This window comes from Aspergillus luchuensis, chromosome 5 (genome assembly GCF_016861625.1).
Source record: "Aspergillus luchuensis IFO 4308 DNA, chromosome 5, nearly complete sequence".
NCBI lineage: Eukaryota > Fungi > Ascomycota > Eurotiomycetes > Eurotiales > Aspergillaceae > Aspergillus > Aspergillus luchuensis.
The window spans coordinates 4290982-4305233 of record NC_054853.1 but is presented as its reverse complement, the minus strand read 5'-3'; the positions used below and the strand labels follow the sequence as shown (position 1 = coordinate 4305233).

Here is a 14252-nt window from a genome sequence, read left to right as displayed (position 1 = left end):
ATTCTTGTATCCATATCTGCATGACTCTGTTATCAATCCCAATTGCTTAGCGATGTCGGCGTGAAAGTTTCCGTGCACAGGAAACCACAAACCTGCTACCTGCCCTTTCGAGGATTGGTACCTCCAATCGCATCCCAGCGGACGGTGCCGGATCACCAGAGTGGGAGACCTACTCCATCAGACATGTCGGGTCCGATGTTGCTCTTATCTCTGTTTTCGTCGTGCGGCGGATGCTGTTGTTTTGGATTCTGCATTTTGGTCCACTCTGACTAGAGAATTGCTGTTCGTGGGATCATCAGTATACGGCGCACAAATATAGTAAGTCGGGTGGTTGATGATTCGAGCTTGCTTGCCGTGAGCTCCGAAGGGACCCTAATTCCAGGGCCAAGTTTAATGGCGCACCATTTGCTTCTCCGCATTTTTATTTTCGATAGCCCATGTTGGCGTCTTGGAAGTGGCGATTATGTGTCTCTGGTTAGTCAGAAGAATATAGAGATAGGTAGTAGTATTAGCCTGTCCCGTCGGGAGGGTTCGCACTATTTCTCCGTTCTCAACCTTCGCAAAGAGAGTTTTGTTAGAGACAGGCTTTCTCGGGCGAACGGTGAGCTTCCTCTCTGTTTGCGTGATTTCCGTATCTTAATTTCCCCGGTGACGCCATTTCCAATGGAGTCACGGACAATCATCATACTGGGAGCGGCTACGGGACCAAGATCCCAACTGGAGCCCACACGCAAGAGCTCTCATCCCCAATGCGAGCTGGAACCACGGGTCGGAATACTATCTATATACCCGACTGGGCTAGGCTCGGGACGAATAACCAATGTCCGTGGCCGTTCAGAGCCCATGCCTCCAAAAGCTCCGACGACACGATCCAGGATGGAGTAGCGCTGGGATGGGGTTGAGTAAGAGATACTCATGATTTTCGCCATGGCTGGTGGTGCGAATCAGTCCCTCTCTCCCCGCTGGCATCCATTGGATCACTCCCGGGTTTCTCCACGATTGGAGCAATTCGTAGCCACAGCATAGATACACCCGAGTATGATGCTGTTCAATCAATACGCACGTGCAGAGAAAAAGGTTGGTAGCTTATCAGTGTCGGGCCTAGGTAATTTGTTTGTCGTATTCACTGGTCGCTGCGATCGGCCACTTTAGTCCATGATCTTCCCTGCACCAATCCAGGAACAGAACTCAACGGAGCACGCCACATGGATGTCTTCCCGTCTGCCCGCTGGTTCGACAGTGTTCTGAAGTGCCGAGACGAGCATGCAGTTGTGATTGGAATCAGCACGAGATGGGACAATCACACATAGAAAAAGGGCGCACCTTCCCCAATTGGTATGGACTGATGGGCCTTAGAAGCAGTTGAACACGTCGAAGTCACTCGTGGATTGGCACGGTTTAAGCTCAGCTAGCAGCCCTGTGGTAGTCTCGGGGTAATGTCTTGGATCCCTGTTGGCTCATGAACCGTAAACAAAGAAAGAAAAAAAAAAAAATGCGGGATGGTAGCTGCTCATCACTATCACACTTGATGTATCCAAAGACACCCAGATCAGGAGGTAAGCGAAAATCGCCCAAAGCCAAAAGAGACATGGAATTCCGACTTGGTTTAGTCCGCAGTGGAACACGCAGTAGTGCAGGCAGTGATGGTGGAAAGTCCCCGCAAAAAGTGCGGTAGCTTCATGCCGGCAATCGAAGACCGACTTGCGCCAGTCCCAGCCCGTCCAGCAGACACGAGGACCGCTTGGCAACTGGATAGTTAGCAGCTACGTCTAACTCAAATGTTCCCGTTACTCAACTCGGTCGGACGGCATCCATTTTGCGCAAGAGCATGACGGACAACAAATTCGTCTCTGTTGGCGAGTGCATCTTAGGCGAGCATACGTTGCAAACCATGGTCTACTGCCGAGGATGGGAATGTTGTGGCGTAGCTGGCATATGGCATGGTCTGATGATGGGGTGGATTCTTCTTCCGAAACGACCCAGAGTCGTGTTTGAAAGAGATCACTCGGAAATATGTTGCAGAGTCCTGTGTATGAACCATAGTTAATCATAACACCACCCCTCTTCATCATCCTTGGTTCATAGAAGGGCTCGGGAGTCTGCCGGAATTCGGAACCATAGACAGAGAGAGAGAGGGTGAGGGTCCTGGATTCTGAGGCCACCACTGTGGCACAATTTGGAGAATCGTACGTGGCGGTTGCTATTGCTGAAATCAAGCTCACCCCGTGTCGAGGATTCGAAGGTTCGAAGAAGCCTCTAAAGACTTCGGTTGCATTAGGTAAAGACACTATGTTCGACGTTAATTGATTGCTATGGAGAAGGTTTGTCTGCCCATGACGTAGCGACCTTCACAGCATTATCCCGTTTAGTCAGGGGCCATTTGATTGGCTTCAGGATGAGGGATGAGGTGAGATCCCTAATGGCGATTTAGGAGAGGTTATCGTCATTTTAGTGTCGTACGGAGAATATACTCCATTCTACTACCAACTAGTGGATGCTGAGAAGTAAAACAGTCGGAGATGGCTTGGCTCTGTCCCCTCCCCCTTTCCGGAGGCAACGAGGACTACCAAGTACCAACTAGTATCTAATTAGTACAGAGTACTACTCCATAGTGCTAGTATACGCAATGGGATTAGTGCTGTTCAGTCAGAATTCTGGGGACCTGACTAAGACGAAACCGAGACACGCCTAGACAAAGCCAGCTGTGATTGGAGGATTGCTGTCCGCGTAGTGTGTTTCAGATTTCGAGCTTACTGCTTTTACCAAACGCTCGACGTCGGTACTATTCTGTAAGAACTAAGAACAGAGTATTCCACGGAGAGGAGTTTAGTTTGCCGTCGGAATTCCTGTTGCTCGGTTTGGCGTAGTGGTGCCCTAATGGATGGAGAGGTCCATTACCATAGTCCCAGCCACATTAGGTCTAGCCCCATTAGCCACTCTTCCCTCGACTGCTCGTCTTGACTCGTTCCGGAGACAGTAGTAAAGCTGGTCCAGTCTCCAGCCGGTAGATTAGTAGTAGTCGTAGTATGGAGCAGACACGGAATGGAAGATCTGCTGTTTCTGACTCTGCACGATGCACGGCAGGCCCGGTCGCTCGGTGATAGTCTCGCACCGATTTGGTGCTGGAAATTGACAGCGAGGGTAATTTCCAGTCCTGCCTCCCCGTTCCAATTCTCTGGATGGTGTCAAACCCTCATCCACACTAGGCGCTGCACTATTGGTTCGCCTGAACTTTATCGTATCAGTCCACCAAGGCCAGCATGATCTCGAGCGAGCTTAACGGGCAATGCCCATATTTTGGGTGTTGCATTAATTCCAATTAGATGGCAATGATTTGATCGCTACGTGTGTCGCATCGAAGTCATTTGTTCACGCGATCAACCGTCAATCATTCCCCCCACGGCGGTTGTACAACAACTATATATCAGGCGATCATGGTGCCTGAAGTATATAATCACCTTCCTGCTTGAGAATCGTTCCAGTAATAGTAGTGACTTATCGGCGTCGCATGATGTGCTGCTGTTTCAATGGTTCAGCATATACGCCGTACGGTGAGTAGTACCGGGGAGTAATTAATTGGGAGGATCCGCAATCGGATTGTCCGGCGTGTCTTGTTCAAGGCAACATCGTAAGATATGGTGTGTTGTGGTCTTGGGAAGCCGGTACCGATAAGGGCCACTTCGCTCTCTCACAGGCTCTCTATCGTTCGCTAGTCTTAACCCCCCATAGATCTTGTGCCACTGTATAAACCAATTGATATCCATCCATAATCTTGGTACACATCTGGGTATCCGATAACCGTTGCTTCCGGTCTCCGCGGAACCTATTGGAATTAGAGGGTAGAATACGGTGCCATATCTGACCCATTGTGATTCGCCTTTTTTTTCCCCCCTCTGCTCGCCTCCAGTTTCGGATCCAAGCGGCATGGAATCTGTCAGGATTCCCCATTCTGCCACCACCGGATACACGCAGCAGCCCGGACATCCCACAGTGCTTTGTCCAGCACGACTTTTTCCTGACTCTGATTCGCCCGAGAAGAAGGGGGGCCACGCATCCGAGAAGGGCCTTCGCCAAATTGACACTTCTCGCACGGTCGCAATTGAGACCAGAAATTTTTTTTCTTTTTTTCCCTCACTCGTGAGGACCTGCGTGGCCACCCACACGGGGTACCACTGGCGCGGAAGACGGGCCTAAGTCCCCTACCGCCCGTCTGTCAGCGCGGATGCGCGCCCATCCCCATTTCGAAACCCACCGCCGAGGTCGCAAAGAGGCAAGATGCGCTGCCTTCCGGTGGCGCTCATCTTCACTACTCATCTAAACTGTCGGTGGCATGCCGAAGCGGCGCCATAATAGATAATGCGAGACAGCCGTCGAGTCTAGATATCTTTCGTAATCTTGCCCTGGTGGAGTCCGGGAGTCGAATGGAGAAGGGGGGAGGAGGTTATGCCTGTCACCGGTGTACGGAGTAAGGTAAACACTGGTGTCGGGAAATGATAGAGTTGTGGGTATAGTGAGGATCATAGACGACCGTCGTCTGGAGTAAGTGTCCTGAAGGACATGCAGGTGCATGATGGGAATAGATGGGATGGGGACATGCTGGTACACCATAGTAGAACAGATGATGCGCCATGCTCATTCCCCCTTCTAGACCGAGACCGCCTTGACAGTGCAAAAGAATAAAAAAAAAACAAAAAAACAAAAGAAGCTACTTTGGACTATCGCTATCAATTTGTCAACCACGGGCGATGACGACGGATTTTCATTTACCGCCTCCATTAGCTTATGCAGGTTTGATCCTATCGTTTCTTTTGCGCGATTAGAATCCTACCAGATGGGACCCGCATCGGCTCTTCCTTTGTTGTTGGTTGTGGTTGTGGTTGCGTTGCTATTGCTGCAACGGTTCTTTGTTTGTGGCGACGGTTTACTTTGTGGCGACCAACAGGGGTCTTGCGGCATTGCCTCAAAAGGGCCAAAAAGAACCAGTTACTCCGTAGTAGTATTGCTGGGTATGATTCTAATTAGTGGCATACACTGGACAAATCCCGGATCTTTGGAGGGTGGGCTGCTTCGCTGCTTACACTTCGTGGGTTTACCAACTCGAGTGAAATCCCCGGCATTGTCAACGGAATTCCGTAGATAGCTCCCTAGCTAGCTAGCTAGCTAGCTGCGATTGTTGACCTACTGTAGTTTACTAGTTAGCTAGGCCTGGCCGATGGAATCGCTCTCGCTTTCCACCACAACCCACCCCGCCTCCTTCGGTGTTTGCTGGAGGCGGTACTCCGTTCGTAAACAGTGTAAGTCTGCAGAAAAGTAGCGCATAGAAACTTCGAAGAACTGGAGTCTCTTTCCTTCCAAGGAGCTACACTGGAGCTCCGTAGCGTGTGGAGGGTTCTAGTGAGTAGTTGTGTCCCCTAACCAACCTCACTAGACCTCAACTAGGCAGTAGCTGGGACGGTAGAACTTGCTTTGGCTTCCTTGGTAAGTTTTCTCGAAGCTCGACGGCTTCCATGCATAGATTAACCCAGTGGACATACTAGCCTGAAGGGGTAAGTCGGCAGTTCTTCCCCCCCCCTCCTCCCCCTCTTCTTCCTCGTATTGCTTGCTAATTGTTTAACTTACGCCGGTCGTGGCAAGCAATATAGCACGCTTCTAAAGCGTAGGATAATTGTTCTAGTCTCGAGACTACGCACTTCTAGCATTTCTAGGCTACGTACTACCGAGAAGCTAGACACACGCCGAGGAACGCAATAGATAGATATTCCCACTTCTCTTAATGTTCCTGAATGCTCCATAGTCATATCCTGATTTCAAATCTTGGTTTTCTGCCTAGCTTTCTTCTCACTACAGTTAGCTTAGTGGTGGTTATGGTATAGTCGTACTCCGTAGTAGTAGTTACTGTAGATAGCTTGCGAAGTAGGTGAGTAATATTATTGGCAATTTTACCTCGCTCGGGGCCCGTCCCGACTCCCGGAAGCTTCGGTCGAAAAAGGAAAAGTGGCCTGGCCAGGGAAATGGACGGCTTTTCTATCTTTAGATCCACACACACACAGTCACACACACACCCCGGGCGGCGGTGCGGTAAATCGGTCCGGGATGGGTTTTACTGCCCATTACCGTATGTATGTTATAATGTATGCATGTAGTATGTATGTTTGTAAGTAAAAGTTAATCATTCATTTCACATTCAATCAATCAATCAATTGATTGATTGGACAGGAAGTGAAGGAAAACAAGAGAGAATATGAGAAAGTCTGTGCAACTGATGTACAAGCTGAGATACTCACCAGGGGCAGACGAGATGGACGAGTCATGTCGCTGAGCAGGGGACTCGGCAGGAGAACGTTTCAGACCGGTTGGGCCAGTTGCGTGGCGGTGGCCAGGGTTTGGGATGGGCTATTGTGATGCTCATGGGCCGAGGCTGGAAGGGGAAATTGATAGGCCCAGGGGGTCCGTGTTCTGGAGTCTGACAGCTCTGCTTGTAATCCCCTTGCTTCCCATGATTTACCGTGGCGCAGCCTGTCAGTTGGTTGTCTGGCTGGGTTATCGCGTATCATCATCATCATCGGGCATCATCAGCGCCTCTCTACTCAGGGACAGGGACAATCTTCAGATGTCGTCATGTTGAACCTCTATTTTGTGTTTGCTCCTGCATATCGGTCTGTTTGCATCACTTTTTCAACTTGGGGGGGCTTGCTGCGATGGGTTCTAATTTTACCTATCTGGCAAGTAAAACACGTCGTTCGGGGGATTTACGCGGCGGCCAACGCACCGTACCTGAATTTGAAACCCAAACTATCGAACGCGAAGATTGCCGGGCTTGCAGAAAATAGATAGTAGCAATCAAAAGAAACCTCTTTATTGGCATTGAAGCCCTATCGTAGGCAGTCACATTCTTCTTTCCCTCCCAAGAGACGAAGACTCGGCTAGGTAGTAGTACGACTACTTAGTACTACTATAGAACGTTAAAAATAAATTTATTAATATCGTATGAGACCGACTAAAGCATACCATCACATAACTTAATGAAAACCGAAATGAAGAAAGATCCAAGACAGAACTAATCCCGATCAATGTAGAGACACCGAAGAGGAAGAAGAACTGAAGCAAATCAGATCCTGAGAATCCATTTTGACAGCTGCGTTCATCTGCCATGTAAGCCCTGTTGTGCCACTTGGCGCGCCATCGGACAACTGAAAATACACGATTCAAGCAAGGGTCGGGTTGGCGGCAGCCCATCCCAGGGACGTTTCCCCTCTCTTACCAAGCCTGCAACCTAACTACCCTTACCATCGCTCCGCATCGGTTCCTGCAGTAGACCGACCACAAACCTGATCGATCCATTCCCGCCGTTGAACACGTCGCATCTCAAATGTGAGCGAGTTCCAGGTTTTCTTTGGTGAAGGGAAGGGCAAAAAAATAGATGATTGATTGTTTGTCGCTCGGTCGCGCGAGCGCGCGCGCCGCGTTGCCTGCGCACACTACTATCTGCTGCGTCACTGGCTCACATGAACTAAAGTTACTATCTAGGTACTACTTCTTCCCAAATATTAGGAACCTCCCCAAAGTTGGTCTTAGGCCTCCGGTACTTTAGGTTTCGGAGTATCCCAGTACCTTGGATTTGACATAACGCCTTAAAAAAGAACAAAAAACACTACTATCTATCTACCCAGCTATGTGCCCAATTTAATCCAGGTACAATAAGTGGCTAGTCCTCTGTTACGTTTCCCAAGTATCCATCTACCCCAGAATGATAGGGCAGATGCATGAACGATAATCTTCTTTGCCTAGAATTCTAGCCCAAGTAGGTTCAATAATGCTGTACGCACTATGTCTTTTGCGCATCGCATCTGGCATATGACATCCTATCGGATAATAGGGTCTCCAAGCTATTCACTAACTTACTGGTATGATATGGGATGGAGGGGGGGGGGGGGGGGGGTCATGGCGGACCTGGCCGCTCTCGGTTTCTACTCTAAGTAACGACAAGAATCATATGAAAGGAATCGTTTCGCGGACATTACTACCTACAAACTACCTAGGCCCATAAAATAACGGTGAAAATAATAAGAATTTACAACAGGAATAATAATAGCCATATTAATAAACGTTAATATGAACAGGGATTCGTCTGCCTAGCCTGCGCGAGACCCCCCCGGAAGTACCTGGCTGGCAGGTCCGTAGTAAGTACTCTGCTGTAGTGCCACCCATAAGGCCGGGTATCCCATAGTACCGACTCTTAGCACCATGCCACAAAGAGGGTGGGCCCTACTCAGGACCGTTTCACCATTGGTGTAGAAATAATTTATTCCAGTCGCTTGTTTCTCGAAATTGCTAGTTGCCACTACTACTGCCAGATAGATTAGGTATACTTACGGACGTTTTTTTCGTTCGTGCTCTCTCTTATCAGAACAGGGGACCGGCTTTCGGATTTGGCTTCATCGGTTGTCGAATTACGTGCATACCGTGGAGCCCACAAAATCCAAAGCAAGACCGAAAGGCAAGTCCAGAGCGAAGTCACCGACCCTCGAGAAAGCAAGATAGGCAAGGAGGAGAAGGGGGAAGACGGAAAATGGGGACTTGACAATGGGCACTGGCCAATTTGGCCCGGACAACAGCAATCTTGACAACTGATTGACTGACTGACTTGCCCGTGTGTGCGTGCGTTGCGTGGGTGTGAGTGAGTGAGTGGTGTGTGAGTGAAAGTTGACTTCTTTCTCCAACTTCCAACCAATTGTTCTCAGTCATTGCTCTGCTGATCTTACTCGAAATGTGGCCCGGGACGGTCCCAGTGTTGGAACATGGGCCATCCATTCCCTCAATTGCAGTGCACATCTTTGTTCCCTTCCCTTTTCCCTTTGCCGTTTTCCCTTTGAGTTTTCCATTTGGGAGACGGAGGGGGGACTAAAGACTAAGAGGACATCCCCCAAATGGCGGACGGGATGCTCGGTGGGGCCGACTAGCTTAGCCGGCGAGTCAATCCCTCCCTTTCACGGGTTGAGTCTATTGGCTTCCAATGCAGCCAACTTCGGTTGAATGTCACGATGTCCCCCGGCAGGACTAGGCTTGCTATCAGTGGCCGACCTGCTTATTGGTTAGTCGGATGTGCTGCCCTTTTTCCAATTCAATCCTTTAACACCCGCATCCTCTTTGCTCTCTTGCTCTCTCTTTCGCTCTACACCACTAACCCCCCGCCCCGCCCAACAAAGCCCCCACTTTCATTAGGTCTGGAGATGCTGACTGGCCCGATTTGCGCTCACTCGTCCATGTCTGTGGGACAGACAAGCCGCTGACAAGCCAGATAGGCTAAGAGATGATGCAGGTCCTAATTGGTAACGGGACCACCATCCAACAGCGTAGCGAGTAATACTACTGTAAGTTGTAGAACATCATCATTGCAAGGGCTGAACGAGTTGGCCGCCTTGTCATTTGATGGCAAAAATGTGATGGATGGTAAGCGCGCAGCTGTGATGTTGGGCCTCCAGAGCTGAGCGAGCAGGGGAAGGGAAGCATTGTGACTGGCAGAGAGGGAGGATGGGCAATCACAGAAGGTTGGCTACTATTTTGGGAGCAATAATAATACGTACCTACGGTCTCGGATTGGGGTGTGTGGCAATTCACACACACAGCCATTCCCATGAGAATGCTAGTTAGTAGGTTGCTCATAAATACGGTACCAGCGAAAACATGGGTAAATTACGTGAGACAAACGAAAGTTGTGGCCAACTTTCTACTTTCACACACACTCTCGCTTTATCTCTGTATCCCACTTCTTGCAGTCAATCATTGCTATCAGGTAATGGAATCATATTCCTCAAGCCTAAACTACTCGGCCGTTACGAAGAGATTTTCTGGGGGGAGAAAGAGAGGGGGGGCTTAAAGTGGCCATTTGGACCACCACGAGTGGGAATTGAAAGGCGTCAGTCACACCTGGTACGACCTACTATATCAGGTATCGTATAGATAGGCGTCGTACCTCAGGAGCCAGGTATCTTGTGGCATTTCTCCCACACGCTCATGCCATCGCGGCCTCCTATTGGAACATGGACATCTCCGCATTTACCAAGCCATTACGGTAGGACGTGGGTTCCGTAATAATGGGCTTGGAGGACCGACCATTTTCTCATGCACCATTGAAATGGGGCTTTGAGGGCCGCCAATGTTCCCACTCGTGCTCATGTGCCCCACGCAACTTACGCCTTTTTGGGCTCCGCGGCCGACAAGGTGGGGCCAAGTTTCTGGCTAGTCCGGTCGGGGATTCGTCGTCTCTTGTTAACTTCTGATCCAACTTACTACAACTTTTTGTCCATCCACTCTGCTCTCCCTCCCCCCATTCCCCTCTCTCTCTCTCCCTCCCTCCTCCACCAAGAACCCACTCACCCAAATTGAGGAATGGCACAACATGTCCCGGCTAACTTAGGTTGGTCGGGTTCTACCTCTACCTGCCTAGGTTGAATATTGCTCTGCTCCTGCTGCTAACTAAACTAAACTAACTACTAACTGCTGCTGATGCCGCTGACTGTGATGATGAAGAAGCCCGCCGAGGAGGGTTCCACCTCCCGTTGGTCTCCGCTCCCAAGTTTCTCATTCGGTTGGTACTGAGATGTGCACCGGCGCCAATCTGCTATTCTTTGCCGCCCCAGACTAGAAAATCGACTTACCCAGGACGGATGTGCATAAGGATAAAAAAAGTGGGCAGGCATGATGATAATCCGAGGACAAATGATCCCCCCAAAAATTATTTGGGGTCGAGAAGAAGGCTGTGGGAGAAATTAAAAAAAAAAAAAAAAGAGGGAAATGGAAAAATCCAAAATAATAATAATTCACCAAAAAAGGGTTCAAAAAATGAATTCCCAAAATAAATAAAAATAAATCTTACGAAAAGAGAATAAAATAAGAAAATAATAATAATAAAAAAAGGAAGAAAAAGAGAGTCTCCGAACATATGACACCATACCATTCCGGCAGATTTATTAGTTGATTTATTACTATATTACGATTACTACTACTATTATAGTAGTGACCGTTCGCTGCTGGCACCACCACCAGCGAAAGTAAAGTTCCATGCAGCCCATCTCGCCCAAAAAGGCTTTCAGACTAAAAAGTACGGCTCCAGTCCTACTGCTCACTACTCACGGCGCTACCAGCTCGTAGCACAAGCAGATCAGTCGCTCTTTTATCCACTGCCCATCCTTCTGGCCGGCTTTCCTCTTTCCATATCGGCCCTGTCTCTCATTTTCCCCGCGACTGTCCTCGTCCTTCAAATTAATCTTCTTTATTTCTTATTTTTTCCATTTTTGCCCTTTTTAGACTTGTCTCGATCCTCATCTAGTCTTTCCTTTCTCTCTTCCCTCTCTCTTTTATCTCTCTCTCTTAATCTTAATTGTCTGCCCTCTTTTTCTCTCTTTCACTTTTGCGACTCTATACAGTCTCTCCCGGTTTCCTTGAATCGAGAACGTCCTGAACCATACTCATCTTTTGGTTTGGCTCGTTTCGACATACAAGGTGCCTGTCCTTCCTTCATAGACTTGCGGCATAGTCGTCAGATATAATCCCAGATACCACCAACACGACATTCAACCTTTCGATCAAGAACGAAACAGTCGTTTCTCACAGCATACCAATCAACCAATCAATCAGTCAATCTCGCATCTCATATATACTCTACTGGTTGAGAGCGGTTCCTGGATTATCATCTGTCCTTCCCCCAGTCATTCTCTCTCAAAGTGCAAACAACTCTGCAAGACATTCATTCACCTTCAGCGCTCATCGCTGTGGACGAGCTACCCACTATATAACTAATAATATCCACTAAAGAGTAGAGCTACCTCTACTCTTGTATTCACAACGTCCTACCATCTGTGAGTGCACCTCTTCCTATTCAAGGCGCAGTGCGAGTGACTGACCGGGTTCCCTGTTCTTTATCTCTAGACACAATGGACGGAACATACACCATGGCACCTACTCCGGTGCAAGGTCAACCATCTTTTGCATACTACCCTGATTCGCAGCAAAGACAACATTTCACCAGCCACCCTTCAGATATGCAGTCATACTACGGCCAAGTGCAGGCTTTCCAGCAACAACCACAGCACTGCATGCCGGAGCAGCAGACTCTCTACACTGCCCCTCTTATGAACATGCACCAGATGGCTACCACTAACGCCTTCCGTGGCGCCATGAACATGACTCCCATTGCCTCTCCTCAGCCGTCACACCTCAAGCCCACCATTGTTGTGCAGCAGGGCTCTCCTGCCCTGATGCCTTTGGACACGAGGTTCGTCGGTAACGACTACTACGCATTCCCCTCCACCCCACCACTCTCCACAGCTGGGAGCTCGATCAGCAGCCCGCCTTCTACCAGCGGCACTCTTCACACCCCAATCAATGACAGCTTCTTTGCTTTCGAGAAGGTGGAGGGTGTCAAGGAGGGATGCGAGGGAGATGTTCATGCAGAGATTCTGGCCAATGCTGACTGGACCCGGTCTGACTCGCCGCCTCTTACTCCTGGTAAGTGATTGTCTAACCCGTTGTCTTTCTACTTGGGTGCCAGATTGGAGGGATGGGTGCTTCCAACGGAAAACGCACGGGGCCAGACATCTAGGGTTGTACAGGGAAACTAACTCGACTTGTTCTAGTGTTCATACATCCGCCTTCCCTCACCGCCAGCCAAACATCCGAGCTTCTGTCAGCGCACAGCTCTTGCCCATCTCTTTCCCCATCGCCATCTCCCGTGGCCCCCACATTCGTTGCCCAGCCTCAAGGTCTGCCGACCGAGCAGTCCAGCTCCGACTTCTGTGACCCCCGTCAGCTGACGGTCGAGTCCTCCATCAATGCCACCTCTGCTGACCTGCCGCCTCTGCCCACGCTTTCTTGCGATGACGAGGAGCCTCGCGTGGTTTTGGGCGGCGAGGCCGTGACCCTTCCTGTCCATGAGACTCTCTCGCCCGCCTTCACCTGCTCCTCTTCGGAGGACCCTCTCAGCAGCCTGCCCACCTTTGACAGCTTCTCGGACCTGGACTCGGAAGACGAATTCGTCAACCGCCTGGTCGACTTCCCCCCTAGTGGCAACGCCTACTACCTGGGCGAGAAGAGGCAGCGTGTGGGAACGACATACCCTCTCGAGGAAGAGGAGTTCTTCAGTGAGCAGAGCTTCGACGAGTCTGACGAGCAGGATCTCAGTCAGTCCAGTCTTCCTTACTTGGGAAGCCACGACTTCACTGGCGTCCAGACCAACATCAATGAAGCCTCGGAAGAGATGGGTAACAAGAAGCGGAACAACCGCAAGTCGCTGAAGCGGGCTAGTACCTCGGACAGCGAAACGGACTCGATTAGCAAGAAGTCACAGCCTTCGGTCAACAGCCGTGCCTCCAGCACGGAGACAAATTCGTCGACACCCCAGGCTGTCCAGGCCCGCCACAACTCCGACGCGCATTCTTGCGCTTCTGAGGCTCCTGCTGCCCCCGTTTCGGTCAACCGACGTGGCCGTAAGCAGTCCCTGACGGACGATCCCTCCAAGACCTTTGTGTGCACTCTCTGCTCCCGTCGCTTCCGTCGCCAAGAGCACCTCAAGCGTCACTACCGCTCCCTCCACACTCAGGACAAGCCTTTCGAGTGCAACGAGTGCGGTAAGAAGTTCTCGCGGAGCGACAACCTTGCGCAGCACGCTCGCACTCATGCGGGTGGCTCTGTCGTGATGGGCGTCATCGACACCGGCAACGCGACCCCGCCAAACTCCTATGAAGAACGAGACCCTAGTACGCTGGGGAACGTTCTCTACGAGGCCGCCAACGCCGCCGCTACCAAGTCGACAACCAGTGAGTCGGATGAGAGTTCCTCTGACTCGCCGACCGTCGACCGACGGGAGCCCAAGAAGCGCAAGCGCGACAGCGACGCCTAGACTGGCATCCGCTTGGCTTGCAGCTATCACGATGATATGTGACCAGGAGCTCCCCATATATCACTTAATAACATCCTAAACATAACCTTCCATTCCACTGGTTGGTCTGACTTGGTCTTGCGGTTTGGCGTCCGGGCTTTGTTTCTGGCGGTGACCAGAATAGGAATTACAGGTGTACGGGTTTTGACCGGTTCTGGTGCCCTACTCAAAAAAGGAAAAGAAAAAACGAAAACGATACAAACCATGAGCAAAGGGCACCCTTTATGGGACCGAATATTGGCGAAGCATTAGACCGGCGGCAACGGAACTTGGGCGCACTTGGAGTCCACGGTTGGACCAAAACTAATTAGAGCGC

At 50.2% G+C, this 14252-nt stretch overlaps 1 protein-coding gene across 1 annotated transcript; it reads left to right on the top strand.

Moving 5' to 3' along the window:
• Positions 1-11933: 11933 nt before the first annotated feature.
• Positions 11934-13897, top strand: sebA (putative C2H2 transcription factor (Seb1); the record flags this gene model as incomplete). Its single annotated transcript, XM_041691339.1, has 2 exons — positions 11934-12507; positions 12636-13897. The coding sequence occupies 2 exons, from the start codon at positions 11934-11936 to the stop codon at positions 13895-13897; spliced, it is 1836 nt and encodes a 611-aa protein (XP_041544833.1).
• Between the last annotated feature and the right edge of the window lie 355 nt (positions 13898-14252).